This window comes from Castor canadensis, chromosome 8, assembly GCF_047511655.1.
Source record: "Castor canadensis chromosome 8, mCasCan1.hap1v2, whole genome shotgun sequence".
Taxonomy (NCBI): Eukaryota; Metazoa; Chordata; class Mammalia; order Rodentia; family Castoridae; genus Castor; species Castor canadensis.
This window is the reverse complement of record NC_133393.1, coordinates 19,105,850-19,126,409: the sequence shown is the minus strand read 5'-3', so window position 1 is coordinate 19,126,409 and position 20,560 is coordinate 19,105,850. Positions and strand designations below refer to the sequence as shown.

At 44.2% G+C, this 20,560-nt stretch overlaps 1 protein-coding gene across 6 annotated transcripts in view; it reads left to right on the top strand.

The window, feature by feature from the left end:
- Positions 1-11,238, top strand: part of C8H6orf89 (chromosome 8 C6orf89 homolog) — a 38,326-nt gene extending 27,088 nt beyond the window's left edge. For 5 of the 6 annotated variants that reach the window (XM_020170504.2, XM_020170502.2, XM_020170506.2 and 2 more), the window contains 2 exons: positions 2,749-2,872; positions 6,064-11,238. In XM_020170504.2, the coding sequence (XP_020026093.1) occupies positions 2,749-2,872; positions 6,064-6,158 (219 nt within the window). In that variant the 3' untranslated portion in view covers positions 6,159-11,238. Of the gene's footprint in view, positions 1-2,748; positions 2,873-6,010 lie in introns of all 6 variants that reach the window. The other variant, XM_020170501.2, reaches the window with a different exon arrangement.
- The last annotated feature ends 9,322 nt before the right edge of the window (positions 11,239-20,560 follow it).

The following is a 20,560-nucleotide window of genomic DNA, read 5'->3' as shown; positions in this document are numbered from 1 at the left end:
ATCTAGAGTTCTCCCTCCTGCTGCTGTACAGGAGACCTACATGGCTCACCCTACTGTGAAGGTATGCTTCTAGAAAGTTGCCTTACCTTGCAGATCTGTTTCCTTCCATTAACACATGGAGACAAGCTACTTTTCTGCCTTTAAGGTAGTAAATCCTAAAATTTAAAGGGACTTGAATGAGCAGATAGTTTGACTTCTCTGCCTCAAATTTGAAAGTAGACAGGCTATAAATGAATAGTAAGTAAATGAATAGTCCAGCTTCTTCATTTTGTATATAAGGAAATAGAATAGTGGAGAGATGAAATGATTTGCCCAAGGACCCAGAGCAGATTAATGGGACTCTCCAACTCCCACCTCCAGGTGGCCTTCCAGAAATAGGCAAAGAAACTTCAGGTAGAGAACTGAAAAGGAAAAAGCTTGGGAGCATGGGGAGGGTTTGCTAGGCATATGCCAGAGGAGGCAGCCCCTCAACCTCATGCTTTCCCACAGTGGACCTGGAAAAGCTGTTCTGTGTTTGTGTCTGTTTACTTTTGTCTGAATTGTTCCTTTGTTGAGTCCCATTCCTGAGGAAAGGTTTTGAACTTGATTGGTTTGGGAGACTTAAAAGGATAAATTTTTCTTTGTACAAAAAAAAAAAAAAATTGCATTTCTCAGTCTGTGACCCTCTACCACCTCTGGGTTGTGTCTTCAACTTCCTGATACTCTTACTTGGCTCCAAATTTGCTGAATTGTGTTGAAGGAATTTAAGAACTTATAAAAATAATCACTTTGTCTAGAAGTAAGAACTTTGTCTGCCAGCAGTCGGGAGGTGCTGGGCTCTTGCCTCAGACTACGGGAGTTTATCCTGCTGTCTCGGCTAGAACTTAGAACTTTGATATGATTTCATCTTCACAATTATGATATAATTCTGGGCGAGGGCCTTCATTTTTATCTTGATTTTCCCATTTGAATATTGAAGTTAATTTCACCATCCTGTTCAACACCAAGGAACCCAGCCAAAGGAATAAATGCAATTAATGAAATGCTTATCCAAGTTATCCTGTGTGGTTCTCAAGGATGTTTGGAGAAGGGGAGTGGCTCCAAAGACAAAAATCCTGGGAGTCTGATTATTTGGAGCATCTGTTTACCCACCCTGGCCTCAGCTCTCCTTTCTCCTAGTCTCCTTACTCCACCCTGCTGTCCACCTCCCCATCCCCAGGCCCTAGTAAAGTCTGTGGGCCCAGCACTCCAAGGCATCCTTGGAATAGAAGATAAGAGGTAGAAATCTGGTTATTACACGGCACAGGGGAAAAAGGTCTGGGGCCCCAAGACCCCCTTCTCCCACTCCACAGTGTTGCCTAGAGCTGGCCCAAGCCCTCCTCTTGTCTCTATATCCTAGTCATGGAGGAATGTGACCCTGCCCCCTTAGGCCTACAGAAGAGTGATACAGCCACTTGTTTTTTGGTCTTGTGAGATTTTTTTCAAGACTACAGCTGTCAGAACTTCTGCAGATACTAGTACCAGTCAGCTGTAGGATAGCTCAAGGCACCAGACCACCTCCTGTCACTATAGTCACCAGTGAAATGGCTCTCTTGTTGCCAGAGTCCTGACCAGTATTAGGAAAAGGGGAATATGAAGCCAAAACCTAAGGTTCCAGAGGCCAAGAGTAGTGAAGAAAAAATCAGGACATGGTTCAGGGAGTCAGACTTGTGACCTCTGCTTTTTATGGACAGGGTTTCCCTGAAGGACAGGAGTTAGGAGGAGAGGGCGGGGAGACTCTAAGGTTTTCTCTCACCATGAATCTGAGAAGAAAAGCCTGAGCAAGACCCACTTCTCCCTTTGTCCTATTCCCTGCTGTGTCAGCCCCTGGCCCAGGGCTCACAGACAGCCTCTTTTCTGGCACATTGCAGGATTCCCTCAATGCCAAGTGGTGGCAGCAGCTACCTGTGCAGGTGCATGTCCTGCTTGTTCTTCATGTTTTCAGAATCACAGGCCAGGCTTACTGTCACTGGTTTTTATTAGTAACATGGCATATCTGCCTACCTGAATCTTGCCAAAGAGTGTAAACTTGAATTTGCCACTGTGCAATTCTTATCAGAGCCCAAAAAGTGTGCTGGTAAAGTGGCTCAAGTGGTAGAGCACCTGCCTTGCAAGCATGAGGCCCTGAATTCAAATGCCAGTACCGCAAAAAGAAAAAAAGAAAAAAAAAAAAGAACCCTAATAGTGATATGCAGACTATTTATTTAACAAGTTCCTTAAACTAGACCCTGAGAAGATTGTATACTTAGACCATCATGTGTTGGCCTCTGCTAGGACCGCTTTGTTGAAGTCAATGAGTGGACTCAGAGGTGTAGCTTAGTGGGAGAGCAGGTTCATTTCCAACACCAAAAAAAGAAAAAGTCGCAATGAGATATTTTGTCTCGCTTTGAAGCTGTGACTCAAAATAGCTGCAAATTATGAAGCTCATGCAATATTTTCTTTGGGACTATCACTGTTGATGTTGCCCATAAATCATACAGTGTCTCTTTAGAAGAATCCATCCAAGAGATTTTACCCTGGTCTCAGTACTGGGTGATGCCATGCTTGGGAGAAACTAGTTTGTTTTGTCTTTTGGACAGAATTGTAAATGTTATTATTGGTTCTGTTTTCCTTTGTTTAGACTGGTAGGAAAGTCAAGCCCTATGTGTAAGGATTTCTGTGTACTAATTGCCCCAGGTTTTATTTCTGTCTTCTTTTCCTTCCTTTCTTTACCCTTGTTCTTTCTTCTAGATGCATAAGGTACATGAGCTCTTTGCCGTTGGCAGTGGTGAAGCCATGCTGCAGCTCATCCCTCCCTTCCAGTGCCGAAGACACTGTCAGACCATGGCCATGCCGATAGAGTCAGGGGACATTGGTATGTAGGGTCCCAGGAGGGCAGGGGCAGCTGAGGGATCTTTTTAGGTTTTTATTTTTGGTGGGACTGGGGTTTCAATTTAGGGCTTTGCACTTGCAAAGCAAGTGCTTTACTTACCACTTGAGCCACACCTACAGTCCCTTTTTAGTTTTTAACTCAGAAAATATTCTAAGCATCAAATTCTGCCTTCACAAAAGTTTTATTAAGTTGAATAAAAAATAGCATTATTTTATTAATGGGGTCAATGTATTTATGCTTAGAAAAAACAACTAATGTATTAGAGAGAAATGTCTTGTACAAACAGCACTTAGAATGCATATGTCTGTTGGTCATAGAAACTTCAAGTTAGAAGGGATTTCAGAGAATATTTAGGCCAATCCCCCATTTTACAAATGAGGAGGTAGAGATGTGACTCCTCAGTGCCCCAATAACAGTTGGGCAAAGCCTCAAGTCTCATGTGTCTGCCTGAGCTAGGTATGCCAAGGGAAAGATAATTCAAGATTAAAGGAAAGCCTTCATTTACCTATATTGCAAATAAAACAGTGCAGAGCCATATGTAAGGGTAACAGTTACACAAGGAAAAAGTTAACTCCTGTGTGGGTTCTACAGCCAAGTCTCGGCCTCACATCAATGACTCATCTTCATTCTAGCTCCATGTTTTCCCAACTGAGACTTGTTCTGTGCCTTATATCCTAAAAATCTATTCCAAAGAAGCAGGTTTGTATTAGCCACTGTCAACACCAATCAGTTTGACAGCAGTGTTCTCGGCAGAAGCAAATATGTCAGGAAGTATCACCACTGACCTCTTTGTTTACCCTGCCTCCCAACCCCGGGTGAGGCCAGGTGTCCCCACAGGACCCAGACTGATTTTTCAATTGATTTTGTTTAATTTTGGCCATTCATAAGACCCTGAATTCCTAGAAACCTCTCATCTCACTTAGGGATAGGGAGCAGACTGCAAATTGTGCCAAGCTTTAATTTAAATTATATAACCTTTATTTCAATTTAGGAATTAAAATAATGTACAAATTAAACGTTAACTGATAATGGAGCACAGTTGGTCCAGCCCTTGTGAGACTCCTATGAGAAAGGATCCTTACATGGAAATTATGTTAAACCTATTTTCCTATAGGGGAATGACCCTTATACTAGGGGTGACTATCAAAAAAATCCATACTGCATGTTTGGATTTAGGTTCTGTTTTATGGTTTACAAATGCCTCACAGTTCAGACAGCTACAGAAACACATTAGTTATTCAGTTCCAAATTTCTAGCTCCCACAGCATCCAGAATGCCAACTGTAAAATTTAAAAAGAATAAAAGGCCAGTCACATGGTGGGGGTATGTAGGAGGGACGAAAGACTGAAGAGAAGAGCATGCCTGGGAGAATAGAGAAAGGAAGGTGGAAGGACAGTAGGTACCTGAAGCCCTGGCAGGAATAGAACTGTGCCTGTGGCTGCTGCAGTAGGGCAGGAGTGTGGCCTGACAATGGAGAAGGATAACTCAGTGTCAGGTCCAGTCCCCTTAGGGACACGTAAGAATGGCACTGTGAGGATCTTTGCTCCTATTTCCTGCATGGGGAACAGGAAATGCTTCTCGCTCTCTCTCTTTTCTCCCCCCATTCCTCTCCTAATAAACTTTACTTTTACTAAAAAAAAAAAAAAAAAAAAAAAATAGCACTGTGACAAGCCAGTTCTGTGATTTTTGGCAAAATACTTATTGTCCTGTGGAGGTGGAGGAGAGTGGGTTAGAGTTCACCAGAAAACCTTGGAGTAGAGATGTTTTCAAGGGTGACATAGGTTGGGCACAGCATCTGCCATCACTATTCAGTACAGCCACTGCGCATTGTACCTTTCCCAAGCCACTAAGTAAAGATTTAATGCTGTCCAGTGCTCTCAGTTTAAAGACAGGTGGGGCCATCATACTCGAGAATATGTTTCATTAAGATTTTTTATTTGGTTTTAAATTTTACTGTATTATGGTTCAAAGAAAAAAATCTAACACAAGGGCTACTTATTTGATTGATTGATTGATTGATTTTGAGACAAGGTCTCACTGAATAGCCCAGGCTGGGCTGGAATTTGCTGTGTAGCTCAGGCTGGCCTCAAACTCATAATGCTCCTGCCTCAACTTTCTGAGTGCTGGAATTATAGGCATGTGCCACCACATCTGGGTATAGATCTACTTTTAAAAAATTTTTTAAAGTATTGGACAGTATTTCTAACCTTAGACATAGTGATGAGCACCATGAGATTTAAGTATTGAAGGGTTTAGGTTTACCTTCCTAGCCCCCAGAAATGATACATGTCTGCATTTCCTAAACAGTTCTTTGGCTCACTCATGAGCCCAGGGATGGGAACAGCCCCCTTGGAAAAGCCAGTGGCAAACAGAGTCCTTGAGTCAGTGGACTTTGGAAATACCCATTTCATTAATACACAGTGCAAACTGTATCAAGGGCTCTGAAAAGGCTTAGAGTAACCTAGTATTCTTTGGAATACTTTATAGGACAGTATTTGTTATGTTTTGTTCTGGCAGTACTGGGGTTTGAACTCAGAGCCTTGTGCTTGCTAGGCAGGTGCTCTACCACTTGAGCCCCTCTGCCAGCCCATGTAGAGCACTAATGTTTAGGTTAATCTGGATGTGTGAAAAGAAACCACATTGGAGATAAGCGCAGGAGAAATGAATAGTTGTCTTTCTATCCCTCAGAACCCATTCTGTCTTGTTAAAAATGTCTGAGATGAAGCCCTATGTGGTGGTGCACACCTGTAATCCTAGCACTCAGGAGGCAAAGGCAGGAGGATTTCAAGTTTGAGGACAATCTGGGCTACATAGCGAGACCCTGTCTGAATGAATGAATGAAGAAATAAATAAGAAAGCAAGCAAGCTTGAGAACAGCCTGAAAATTGACAGCCCACACCATAATCATCTAGAGTAGCCTGCCTTTGCAAACCTGCTGAAGTATGCCTGAGCTGCCCAGGGGAGGGTGGGGAGAAGGCATATAGGCTAAAAGTGGGCCCTGTTAACAGGGAATTAGTAATAGTAAGGGATACTTACACTACAAAGAGCTGAGAGGTCTGGGTCAGCCCTGGGTGCACTCCCAGGGTCGACTCTGGCAGACCTACCTGGCTCTACCCACAGGTGTGCCCAGTCCCGGACAGTCACCTGCTTTCCTGTTGCTGTTTCCCTTCAAGGCTATGCTGATTCTACCCACTGGAAAGTCTACATTGTAGCCAGAGGGGCCAATCCTTTGGTCATCTGCGATGGAACTACTCTCTCGGAACTGTAGAAACAGAACTATATAAGGCACAGCTTGGAGAGCTGAAAACCAGGTTAGGTTGAGAGGGGAAATAAAACAAAAATGATGAAATTACTTTCCAGGGGTTGGTTACTTAGTTATCTGCCCTTGGCATGCATGTGTGAGCCAACGGTGTACTGAGACGGTGACCAGAGCCTAGCCCTCCTGCTCTTCAGATGGCTCAGGAAGAATTCCAGCCTGGCTGTTTGCCCAGGACTTTGCCAGCACCCGTCTGTGAGAGACTGTGGGCACTGCAGCTTTGAAGCTGTTCCTCAGGCAGGAAATAGGGCCAGTGCCCTCCTCTACTTGCACTGTGTGGTATGGTCTGCTCTGCTGGCTTCCTGGCAGTGAAGAGAGCATTCAGTAGGTCCCGACTTCAGAGCCATCGTTTACCAGACAGCCTTGCTCATCTGCTGTCTTCCTGGTCACATCACACTGTACTTTGCTGGAAAGCCATACCTGATTAAAGAAATGACTGCAGTCTGTCAAGCAGAAAAAAGATCAAATAATCTGAATTGCCTTTTTAAGAAATGTGGAATGTAGCTCATTGGTAGAGCACTTGCCTATCATATGGAAGACCTCGGGTTTGATCTCCAGCACTGTGAAGAGGTATGGAGATCTCTTTCCTAGTGTCCATAGATCTTGGAGTCTTAGGAATGCCAGGCTGGAGTGTGTTTATAAGCCTAAGAGTAATTCCCAAGGTAACTTTTCCCACCCCGCCACCCATCTTCTGGATGGTTTCTCAGAATCTCAGCTCCTTGGTCTCTCCATTGACTGGGCCAGAGCTGTCATTGCTGAGGCAGCACTGCCCCTGTCCATGGCTGCCTTTACTGTGTCTTCAGAGGGGAATGAGTTAGAGTAGCTGGCCTAGGGAGAGAGGGTGCCTCCCTGAGTTTCATCTTTAGGGTCTGACTTTCTGCAGAGATGTTTTGCAGATGTGTCAAAGCTGATGTTGTAATGTGGTGGGGGAGAGGAGCTTCAGGCTCAAAGTGTTTGCCAGCTGGGTGTGAATACAACTGACTTTGTGATCCTCTGTCCTGACATGGTTTCCCTCTTTGTCCTGGGAGACAAGGTGAGATGTTCTTATTTTTGTAGTGATAAGAAACTGCTTTGATGAGATGACTCACTGTGCTCATTGTTTCCCCCACTTTCTTATGGTATGCATTAATCAGTAAGGACACTGTCATCTTGTTCCCTTTTCCCCCACTTTACTGGTCCTTTATTGACACTGCTAGATCTTTGACCACTGGTCATGCCTCCACAAGCCACACTGTGGCCTCTGGTTCTGAACTGTGGAAGTCACATGGCTGCACATTGTTGTGTATATCAGAGTCACAGACCCAAATCAGACAATGGTGATGGGTCACCTTTTGTGGGTCCTCTTCATCCTTGGAGGAGCCCTGTACACCTTCTCCTTGCATATCTCATGATGAGCAATGGGGACCATCGAGTGCTTGAATGGCCTGCTTATGGGTTTGTAGAGGACAGCAGAGTTCACGGAGCTCAGGGAGGAGACACCCAGAGCTTTCTCTATGGGCTTAAATGAAACTAGGATGAGTTGTACCTGAGGGAATTTTCCTTAAAAGAATCAGCTCCTTGTGTGGCTGAGTGCAGGAAAAACAAAACTTTTGTACATGTAAAAGTCATGCTGCTAAGCGGTTATGATTTAAGAGGTTTGAAATCAGAGGATCATCTAGAGGCCAGCCTTGTGCAAGCTCTTAGAGCTTCTTCAGTGTCCTGTGCCATACAGGGCAGGGTGAGTAAACAGACTCTCAGAGGCCTCACAGAACTTTCTTAAATAGACCCTTTGAGTTAACAAAAGGAGGGGCCTGGGGAGTAGAGCGACTGTTTTGATGATTGAGATCTTTACCTTGTGCTCTCATTTTACTTCTGCCTTTCACATTTTAAATGTCCATAAAGTACTCCAACTCAACTTGAAAATGAAGAAATCCTTGCATGTGTTGGCCTTGGGAGGCATCTTCTGGAAAGTCCCTGAGTCTCAGCTTAGCAACAAATGATTCCAGCTAAAGAGCAGTAAAGGCTCTTGTATATATTCTACTCATTTTACTCATCTGTAGTTAAGACATGAATACAGATTTGTGTTAAGGGAGAAATTCTTCAAAGAGTGTTTTCTGTTCTTAATTACCAGATGCATAGAAGTGATTCACCCTTTTTTGGGGAGGGGGAGGGTGGTATTGGAGTTTGAACTCAGAACTCAGGATCTCTACCACTTAAGCCTCTACTAGCTGCCAGTCCTCCAGGAATGGCTGAAGGCTGCCAGCCAGTCCCTTTCTTGTTCAAGGCTTTGTGTAGGGTGCTGTGGGATGTCCCCACCCTTTGGCCTGTAGACAAAAGTAGCAGAAGTCTCTCTGTGTGACCTGGTGTGGAAAGAGGGTGATCAAGATGAGGAAATAGTGTTAGGAGGCATGATAGGATCACCTAACCAAGTCACTGCTTCCATGCCACAGTAGGAACAAAAACAGGGCTCCAAAAAAGAGGGACTCACTCACAAGTTTATGAAGTGTTAACTAGGAGGTGACATGATGGTGACCTCCATACACAGGTGAGATTCACCTTCTTATAGGTTGCCAACACAGAGCCTTGTGTCCCCAGAAGTCAAGTCTCTGGGGAAGCAGGCTGCTATGGGGCTAGTTTGAAGTATTTATGTCCAGTTACCCTGAGTTTTCCAGCAGTCAAGTGTTGAATGCACACCACACCTATCCTGCTTTATGAAGAGGCAGAGTTTAACCTTACCCCATCCTGTCTTAGTAGGAAGGGAAGGAATAAAATAGTGATTTATGAAAACAAATCTACCTATTTGGTGAAATACAAAGCAGTTGCTGAAAGGGGCAGATGTGGTTCATTTTTTCAGAGAAAGGAAGGGTAACATTTGTCTAGTCCATTCCATCTGACAGAGCGCTTCTGCATGCTTGATCTCTTTAATCTTCACCCAGTCTTGTAGAGGAGGTGGCAGTTCCTCCCTTCACTAGGAAACTAGGGCGTAAATCAGGTAACTGACAGGTTCCTGCTGCATCACCTATGGTGCCCAGGAAGAGAGTTGGGTTTTGTTGAGGGGCGGCCTGGAGAACATAGGAATGAGGACCTGTGAGCCAGGGACTCTGCAGGGTTTGTTTTCAGAACTCCTCTGGACAGAAATGGAGGAGGAAAGAATCTAACCATATGATTTTTATAAAAATCCTTTCATTTTTCCCCTCCCCATTTGAAAACTCTTTGTAACAGTGAGTGTAGCTGGAACACAACTGTGTGCAGCCACTTTCCCATCACCACATTTCCAGATGTGTGACCAGAGGAGGTGCTCTGCCCATTTCCAGTTGTGGGTCCCCTCGGAGTTACATCACTTGTTTTTCAGTTCTCAGTTTTCTATTTGCTTCTTCCAAAATCCAGCATAGGTCTCAGTGTAGGAACAATTATTTTAAAATAAAGTCTCAAGTTCCATGGCCACAGGTGCTGACCCAAGTCATTTCAATGTAGTCTGGAATGAGTTTGCTTATTCTGCAGTCGCTGCCATGGTGAATGTCCAGACTAAAAGCAATGCTTCTCAGTATCTCCTTGCCCAGCAGGCAAAGGCCAAGCCGGGGGTGGCGGGCAGGGACCGCCACAGGTCTGGTTGAATGGAGGGGCAATTTTCTCTCCCTCTGGGGAGTCACATACTAAGCAGAGGGGCCTTTAGGCTTTTGAGCTCTTCTGACGATGGAGGCAAAATTTCCGAGAACACAAGTTCCAAGTCTACCTTTCAGTGGTGTCCTCTCACCCAGCAAAATTGGCCTAGGGAAGAGAGTATCAGATGTGCTCTAGCATAGTACTGCTGGTTGAGATTCTCCCCATGTTTGGAGGTGAGGAAGGTGAGGGCACTTATGGAGACAGTCCTATAGCAAATGAAAAATGGAAGGCTCTGGGAATTTGCCAGGTTCCCCACAGCATGTGTATCCCTGTCCTCCTCACCCCAGCCCCCAAGATATACAGCAGTTTCCTCCATAGAAGCATGGCAAGGAGGTGGACAGATGCTCTCCACCCTGTGCCACATAGGCCTGCGCTCCCTGAGCACTATGTAGCTTTAAGTGCTGGCCCTTGGGAGAAGCCCTCCAGCCAGCTTGTCTGCTGTCCAGGCCCCTCGATGTCTGGTTTCCCTGCCCTGCATAATTTGAGCATTAGTGCTAAATACATCTGTCATTTTCCTCTCTCTGGAGACTGAAATGTCCAGACTTCTTCAGACGTGTGGGGAGAAGGAATGTTACATAACTGAGCAGTGGCCTGCAAGTGTGGGAGGGCTGGGCTGGAGACCCTTCTGCCTCTGCTCAGCGCCTCCGTCAGTCAGGCAGTGGTCAGCAGTTCAAGAGTGAGCCACAGCTGCCAGCACCGTGCAGAGGATGGAACCCGGCTGTGAGCTTCAAGTACAATAAGGAGTTGGGTATGTGCTATGTGCCAGGCTTCATTTACCTTACTTTTCTTCACAGCAGCACTGTGGGATCTTCCTGGGAAGCCATGTTTACCCCCAGCACAGCAATGTCCTGTCACTTAAGTACAGTCCTGCAGAACGCTTTAGGCCTTTTAGGGACAAACTCTTCCCTATCTATGAGAATCAGTAACAGAACCAATGGACATCTGGATTCCCAGAGCCCCGTCTCATCACAGACAGCAGCTTTCCCTCAACACTTTTTTCCATAACTCTCAGTGCAGAACTATGGCTGGTCTTCCTCACCAGTCCCTCCCTCCCTTTTGTGGAAAAAGGCCAGTGACAGAAGCCTAGGGTGGAGGAAGAGAAGACTAGAGAGTCACAGGCAAGCCAGAGGCTCAGCGTGCAGTGTCTTTCTGCCATCCTCAGGGGCAGAAGTGGGGTGTCTGGGTGGTCCAGTGAGCAGGGGAGGTAGGCACCTGCCCCAACATCGTTGTTGGAATGGTCTGAGGCATTCGTATGTGTTCTCGTGGAGAATGTTGACAGTAATTCAAACTTGTAAAGACTTTGCCGCGTAAAGAATATGTAAATTAAAGTTTTACATAATGGAAGTTTTTACTTTTTGCAATTAAAATTACTTATGTTAGTTGGTAAGAACTTTGCTGTTTGTGTCATTCTTTAATTTCTTGTTTTCTCATGTTTCCTTTTCTCTATAACTCAGGTGGTTTCTATGCACATCCCGCTCGAGGCAGGTCTCACTGGGGTCACGGGCCTCTGACTGGCACTAGCCTCTTCTGACATTCTCGCCTGGTACTGCACTTGCTCACATGCACAGCCTATTTTTTTTTTTAATGGTACTGGGATTTGAACTCAGGGCCTTGCACTTGCTAAGCTGATGCTCTACCCCTTGAGCCACATCCCCAGCTCTGGTCACAAACTCTTTATCCCTGTTCCAACCTTTGCCCACAGTGGCTTCTGATCCGCTCTTCCTATAAATTCTCAAATCTTAGTCCTCCTGCTAACGCTCACCCTGTTCTTGAACTTGCCCAGAATTCAAATGAGCCCTGAGATTCCTTTGATCATCTCACCAGCTGGCTGGTGACCAGGTGCTTCCATAGTGGTGCCTCATCTGGGCTCAGGTGGAGCACTCCAGGCCCCTGCTGGCTCCCCGGGGCTGCCACCAGACAACAAGCCCCTCTTAAGCATTCAGTTAACTCAGTATGGATTTGAGCTTTTGTGATTTCATATTTAGGTGTTTGTGATTTCTTTCTTAGATGTCCACAGTTTTATGAATCCACAAACAGGATCATCTCTTATGTGCTGTTTAGTGTCTTATTTCATTTTCCTTTAACATTTGCTGTATCCTCCCTCTTTCCCACATTACCCCTCCCCTTTCCCTGGCAAGGTAAGGTTGTATGTACACAGTCACACCCTGCCATGTCATTTCCTCCATGCTGGTTTTTTTTTTTTTTTTTTTTTTTTGGTAGTACTGGTGTTTGAACTCAGGGCCTACACCTTGAGCCACTCTACCAGCCCTTTTTTTTGTGAAGGGTTTTTTCGAGATAGGGTCTCACAGAACTATTTGCCCAGGCTGGTTTGAACTTCAATCCTCCTGATCTCTGCTTCCTGAGTAGCATGAACCACCAGCACCTGACTCTTCATGCTCTACCACTTGAGCCATGCCTCCAGCCCTCCCTCCATTCTCTTTAATCATAATCATAATTTTTTTTTGTCATTGTCTTACCAAAAATGGGACCTTATTACAGGCGCTTTCTACATTTTGCTTTTCTTACTCAATACCTGACAGAGTCCTTTGCAGGTCAGCTGGCAATAGCTCATTCTTGATAATAGTTAACATCCTGTGGCATGGGTGTGGCATCGTTTATTCAACTATTCCTGTTTATTCCTATTCCTTTGTATGATGGTTTGGGTTATATGCTGAGAAGTCTGGAGGTGATTTTAAAAATACTTGTTTTTACAAAATATATGTCCTTGTTACAACTCAGGTATGCTCTTCAGAAATCATTCCACTCCAAAGGGGTGGGGGCGTGGCTTAATTGGCAGCTTACCTGCCTAGCAAGTGCGAGGGCCCGAGTTCAACCCCAGTATCACAAAAAACATCATTCCACTCCACAGTTCTATTCATTTACCTGCTTGAAAGTTAGACTTCAAATCTTGCCCCCCCCCCAGAAAATTAGTATTTGATTCCATGTTCAGGGGTGACGAAGTAGCCTGATAGCCTGTTTTCAGTCCCCTTGTTTCTCATCCCCCCCAATAGTATTTGACACTAGCTTGTGGAGAATCTCTCCCTCCTTTGGCTTGTGATCCTCACGACTCCCTTCCTGAACCTCCTCTCCTGACAGCTCTGCACCAGAGTGGAACGTGTGCTACAATTCATGAACCTACATTGGCATGTCCTTCTTACCCAAAGCCCACAGTATGCATTAGGCTCACTCCACTCTTCATGTTGCACCTGCTGTTGGTTTGGACAAATACATGACAACATGTACACCATCATAGAATCATCTTAAAGATCTGTGCTTTGGGTTTTTATCCCTCTTTATCCCCAACCACTGGCAACTACTCTATTTTTTGTCTTTTTACAGTCTCTGTAGTTTTTTGTGTTTTCCTGAATGTCATATAGTAGGAGTGAAACAGTATGTAGCTTTTTCAGACTGGTTCCTTAGTAATAGACAGTTTCTTCCACGTCTCTTCTGTTTGACGATGATTTATACTTAGCACTGAGTAATAATTCACGGTCTGGATGTACCAGACCAGATGCATTCGTCTACTGAAGGGCATCTTGGCTGCTTCCAGGTTATGGCAAATGAATCCCTAGTCTGGATGTTTCTAGGAATAAAGCTACTATAAATACCCACGCAGGTGTGTGTGGGTAGAAGGTTGCTGTTTACTTGGCGTGCGATTGCTGGATAACATGGCAGGAGTATGTTTAGTTTTATATGAAACCATCAACTTGTCTTGCAAAGTGGCTCTGCTACTTTGCATCCCCACCAGCCGTGAACGAGTGATTTCATCGCTCTACGTCCTGGCCAGTGTTTGATGTCAGTGTTTGGGATTTTGGCTATTGTAACAGGTGTGCAGTGATGTCTTACTGTTTTAATTTGCATTTCCCCAGTGACATATGATGTTGAGTGTTTTTGTTACTTGCCATCTGTATATCTTTAGTAAGGAGTCTGTTCAGGTCTTTTGCCCTTTTTTTTAATTGTTTGTTTTTTATTACTGAGTTCTAAGAGTTCTTTGTGTATTTTGAATAACAGTCCTTATTCAGATGTGTCTTTTAAGTAAGTATGTCCTCCAGTCTTTGGCTCACCTTCTCATTGTCTTAACATTGCCTTGTAGAGCAGTTTTTAATTTTTTCCTTATTGTTTTTTTTTTTTTTTTTGAGACAGTCTCACTATGTAGACCTGAAAATCTTGATCATCCTGCCTCAGCCTCCTGAGTACTGGGATTACAGGTGTGATTCACCATGCCTGGGCCAGAAATTTTAATGAATTCAGTGCCTACACCTTGAGCCACTCCACCAGCCCAATTTTTTGTGATACGGTTTTTCGAGATAGGGTCTTGCGGAACTATTTGCCTGGGCTGGCTTCGAACCTTGATCCTCCCAATCTCTGCCTCCTAGGATTATAGCATGAGCCACTTGTGCCCAGCAGAAATGTTTAATTTTAATGAAGTTTATCTAATTTTTTTTTCTTTCATGGATTATGTATCTGGTATTTTATATTAAAAAATCATCTTTGTACCCAAGGTCACCCAAGTTTTCTTCTATCTTTCAGTTTTATAATTTTGCATTTTGCATTTATATTCAAATCCATTTTGAATTAATTTTTGTGACAGGTGTAGGTCTGTATCCAAATTCATTTTTCTGCATGTCATTTTCTGGTTGCCCAGCACTATCTGTTGAAGAGACTACCTTTGCTCGTTGAGGTGCTCCTACTCTCTTGTCAGTTTCTGGGCCCTATATTGCGTTCCATTGATCTGCTTGTGTGTTCTCTCCCCAGTCCCATGTCACTGTGATGACTGTAGCTTTATACTAAGTCTTGAAGTCAGGTAATGTCAGTCCTCCATTCTCATTCTTCAGTGTTGAGTTAGAGATTGAGTCTTCTGCCCCTCCATGCAAACTTCAGAGCCAGTGTGTTGATATTCACAAAATAAACTGCTGAGATCTTGATTGCGATTGGGATTATATTGACTCTGTAGACCAAGTTGTATCTAGGTTGTTTTCTTGTTTAAAATTACTTTAGTGTGCGTGTGTGTGAGAGCAGACACCCAGGCCCTCACACATGCCAGTCAAGTCCTCTCCCACTGAGGTACATCCCAGCCTCTAGGCTTTTTTTATTGGAAGCTGTAATTCCCATCCCATGATACTATTTCTGAATTCTAATGTCCTTTTTACATAGTGTGAATCCATTTTATGGCTGCACATTCCTCCATGACACATGTCCTTTAGACTGTCCTAACACACCACACTGATAAGCCTCTAGACACTATGCTGAAGACATGCTTCACCAATCTTATTTTTTTCAGAATGACTTTATTTTTATAAAAATGATACATTCTTATTATAAAAAACTGAAGACAGTTTAGGTGATCTTTTGAAAAGCTCCACCCAGTAATAACTAATATTGGGTGAGCTGCATTTATAGACATTTCTATGAGATATCTAGATGGAAGGCTAAATGTAAGTGATTTTATTAAAAATGAGACTGTTCCTAATATCTCAAAAATTAAAATTAGAACTTGGGCCTCCTGGTGCTTACCACAGGCTGTGTTTTGTTTTGTTGCTGGGGCTTGAACTCAGGGCCTACACCTTGAGCCACTCCACCAGCCCTTTTTGTAATGGGTTTTCTCGAGATAGGGTCTCTTGAACTATTTGGGCTTCAAACCACGATCCTGGTGCTCTCTGTCTCCTGAGTAGCTAAGATTACAGGTGTGAGCCACCAGCATCTGGCAGGCTGTGTTCTTTTAGTGACTGTATAGAAAGAGGAGGCAAAGTAAACCTACCCCCATATAACCTCAGCCCAGGCCCATGGGGAAAAAAAAGAACTGGGCATGGTGACCACACCTGTAATCCTAACTACCCAAGAGACTGGAAGGAGGATTTGGAGTTTGAGGCCAGATTGGACAATTTATCGTGATTGTTTCAAAATAAAAGTAAAAAGGGCTGGAGGTGTAGCTCAGTGGTAGAGTGCTTACCTAGCATGTACGAGGCCCTGGGTTCAATCCCTAATACTGAAAAAAAAAAAAGTTATAACTCTAACTTTAATTTTATGTGAATCTAACAGAAGAAAAACTGAAGTAGGTGTTTTCTTTCCCACAGAGAATCTTAGGTTCTAAAAGAAACTAAGATGAGCCAGATGCAGGTGGCTCACACCCGTAATCCTAATTACTTGGGAGGCTGAGATTAGGAGGTTCAAGGTTGGAGGCTAACCCAGGCAAATAGTTCTCGAGACCCCATCTCTAAAATAACCAGAGCAAAATGGACTGGAGGTGTGGCTCAAGTGGTAGAGCACCTACTCTTCAAGATTGAAGCCCTGAGTTCAAACTCCAGTCCTACAAAAAAAAGAAAGAAAGAAAGAAACTAAGATGATGAGAAACAGTAAGAAACACTAGAATTTTCCTTACCAAGGGTTCCTTTTCAGATGGCCTGGTTCAGGGCTCTGAGATAAGGAAACACCTTGCTTTCTCCCACCTCATCTCTTTCTCAGCTTGGTGCATATCAATTCCCTCTGTTTTGACATGGACAAAGCCAATGTGTTTGTTTCCTTCTACTCCGAAACCCTAATGTCACAGTGTCCTTCACTTTATATTTAAAATCATTTGTGGCGCACAACCAAGTACTTTTGCTATCACTTCTTTACTCCTGAGTTGTTGTTTTTCAGTTATTATTTTTTTCTTTTTGAGACAGGGTCTCACTGTGTAGCCCAGGCTGGCCTCCAACTCTTGATCCTCTTGCCTACACCTCCCAAGTTCTGGGACTACAGGCGGGTGCCACCACACCCAGCTTTTGTTTTTAAACTTTGATCAGCTGAATGTCATCATTGAGAATGATTCAAGGATGGCTCATGAGTGCTGTATTTTCTGTGTTTGAGAATGTTTCTGTGGTCTTCATAGTTGAATACACCTTGGCTGAGTAACATATTCTTGCATCACTCATTCTTTTGCTCAGAATTTGGAGACATTTCTCCATTCTTATCTGGCATTGACTGTTCACAGGGAAGGCAGGCCAGCATAGTCTTCCTAGAGGTGTGACCTTTTCTTCTCTTCGCTCTACTTTTTTAATCTACTTGCCCAAAAAATGACATCTTTCTTGATCTTCAGCAATTTTTCCTGGAAGAAAGTATGTTCTTTTGAATTGCAATCCCATTCTTCATTGTAGGGAAGATGGCTTGTATTTCCTTAATAATTCCTTTTCTATTTTACAGTGTGGGGTGCTCTGCTTTAGATTCTGTATTTTGTGTCATTGTCATGATCTTTTATAACTATGGCCTATCCTTTCTAAAGTGCTCGCCCCTTTTCCCCATGTTTTCCAATTACTTCAGGCCTTCCTTCATTTCCTTTTGTTTCCAGCTATCTACCTCTTCCGTTTCTTGCTATTTCTCCTCTGCTGGTTTTATGAAATTACCCTCAGAATGCTCTCTTTATTTCATTCTGCCATTTAATCTTTGTTTACTTTCTTAAATTCATATTATTAAATTTTTCTGTAGCTCAGAATAGGACAATTTTTTTTCTGTTCCTTGGATTACATTTTATTTTAGACTTGGTTTTCATAAATTACATGCATGTTCCTGTCTTTCATATTTTTGTCTTTCATTTTGTCTTCTATGTATTTGTAAACATATATATAGAGAGAGATTTACATAACCCATTTAGTACTTGACAGAAGACCCTATCTCTGTTCTTTCATAACCAAGGAGTCTCCTTGCCTGGTCAACAACTGAGATTCTTCCCTTCCTGACCTTGAGTTCATGCTTCCTTTTTTCACTCTGTCCTGCTCAGGAATGAATGTTTTCCTAACTGCCTACCATCTTCTATCTTTCCTTATTACCAAAAAAAAAAAAAAAAAATCCAGGAGATGGAGACCATGGTTCAAGGCCAGCCCAGGCAAAAAGTTCATGAGACTCCATCTCATCCAATGACTGGATGTGGGGCACACCTGTCACCTCATCTATGTAGAGAAACACAAATAGGTTCAGACCGGCCTGGACATAAAGTGAGACCCTATCATAAAAATAACCAAAGCGACAGGCCTGAGTTCAAGCCCCTGTACTGCCAAAAAAAAAAAAAAAAGATTATTTTTCATCCCCACAAAGAAAAGGTACTAAAAATTAAACTAGTAAAAAACAATGTAAAAAATGCATCTAAAAACCAACTCAGTAAATCCTTCCTTCCCAGACACTCAGGCACACACCCACACTCAGGGCCACCTTGCTCCTCAGGAGCCCACCCACCAAAGTGGGAGCCAGAGACCTCCCTACAAATCCCATTTCCTGTGTACTGAAAGAGTGACTGTAGAGCTCTGCCACCTTCTCTGTCCTTGGTTTCCTCATGCCTTCCAGCACCGATACCTGAGGCCACGTGTGGGCAGTGCCCAGCTTGCCCCAGCACAGAGCAGATAATCAGTGACAGTTGTGCCCTTTCCCTCTGAGGCCTTGCTTCTGTTCTCCTCTGTGGACAGGCCCCCTCTAGCCTCAAGATCCACCCTTGAATCCACCAGTGGCAGAGCTGGACCAGACCAAAGACTGTCAACCTTTCTCCTTTTCTATGAAGAGTTGGGGGAGCAGAGGCCGTAGCTGGTGGCTGACTCAGAAGTAGAACTCACTCTGCTCCAAGTTTATGGAAATACATCTGTTTCTGCTGCCTGTTCCCTTGCTAGCTTGCTCCTTGGCTCCCCTAAGGCCAAGTTCATCCTGAACCCTCTATGAAATCACACCGAGCTCAGCCTTCGTCCTTGTTGCTGACTCCCAATACTGAATGCCTCCTTCACCCCTAGGCCTGGGTTTAGGGATGAGGACAAAGTTCAGTGAATCCAGCCATCTCTTGCTCCTCCTGGTCCTTCAGCATTCTGGGGGGGGGGGGCCTGTGGCCCGCCCAGGCCCGGGGCAGCTACATTCTCCTTCCTGGCTGAGGACCAAGCTCTGGAAACTCGTACCATCTCTACCACAAGCTCAGGAGGCCTCCTGGGGGTGGGGGAGAGCTGTCCTGGTCCAAGAAACACTTCTTGGCCCCCAGCCACCCTTATTTTCACTCAACCCATTGATGCCCAGCAGCTCTGCCCCTGCCAATATGCTGGACATCTCAAGTCTGGAGCTGGGCAAAGTACCAGGGGGTACATATCAGACTTTTGTCTAGATGCCCAGCTTTTGGCTTTAGGTTTACAGAGAATAATATTTTCTGGGCCTCCTGAAATTTTATAACCTTTCTGAGAAGATGGAGATGAGGGGCAAGTGTAAGGCACATTTTAAGAATGAACATTGGGAAGTAAGATGCTCTCTGAAAATCAAAATGAATTATAATGGGCTGGGTGGTTGAGCATGCACGAGCCCTGGGTTCAATCCCCCGTACCACCAAAAAAAAAAAAAAATCAGAACAGAGATACCAAAGTCACCTTAATGATTACAGATTTCACTGTAGTGGGAATGGAAATGTAACACAGCCATTCTGACTGTGCCTGTCAGGAAAGGGTGGGTGACCACCAATGGAAGCCCAGAGGCTGGCAGTACCCATCTGATTGGGCACAGAGTCCCCGTGTTGGCATAAGCATCCCCAGCCACTCAGGTTGACTCCTGTTGATGGTGCTGAAGACTGCTGATGTTGGGTCGCTGTTTACAGCAAGTGTGACTTCTGCTTTCCTTCTCACCAAGCAACCTGTTAGTAAGTTTGTGTCTTGTCTGTCTGAGCTGCTATAACAAAATACCATAAAGAGTAGCTTATAGACGAGAACTTTCTAAAGTATGTGTAAACATATATACTGGTGAGGATAGGCAAGACACCTAAAAAATTAGCTAGCATTTGTTGCCCTTAACGCAGAGAAACTAAAGCAGATACCTTAAAGCAACTGAGGCCAATAGGAGAAGGGGACCAGGAACTAGAGAAAAGGTTAGATCAAAAAGAATTAACCTAGAAGGTAACACCCACGCACAGGAAATCAATGTGAGTCAATGCCCTGTATAGCTATCCTTATCTCAACCAGCAAAACCCCTTGTCCCTTCCTATTATTGCTTATACTCTCTCTACAACAAAATTAGAAATAAGGGCAAAATAGTTTCTGCTGGGTATTGAGGGAGTGGGGGGGAGAGGGAGGGGGCGGAGTGGGTGGTAAGGGAGGGGGTGGGGGCAGGGGGGAGAAATGACCCAAGCCTTGTATGCACATATGAAAAATAAAATTAAAAATAATAATGAATTAAAAATAAATAAATAAACATATATACTAACATTTCTGCTTTTGTGAGTCAGTCTCTTGGGAGCTTTAGGGAGGAGTGAGCACCTGTGGGCCTCGATAGTCATGCTGTGAGGAGTGGGCCAGGTCTGCACTGGAGTGCATCTTCCCACTCCCAGGCCCCTTTCCTGGCCTGCTAGTAGCCAGCCACTCCTGTCTCTCCTAGTGAACCCTGACATCACACCACACCTCTCTGGATTCTAGAGCTTCATCCACACTAAGGTACAAGGGAAAATGCAGAGAACTGGGACCTGAGGCAGACTGGTGTCAGTGTCACCAGTGAAGGCCAGGCTCTGAACAACATGAGGACAGATGCTGTGTCTGTCCTGCTCCCACTAAGCTCAGCGCCAAGCCAGAGCCAGCATTTAGTAGGCTCCTCATGAGTGTTTTCTGAATGAATGCTGCAGAATGACAAGTACCCTGGTGGAGGCCAGGCCCAGGCCAGGCCCCAAGAGATCTTCAAGGAGTTGAAGATGTGGAGAAGAAAGAAGACAAGACATTGAAAATGAAGACACAAAG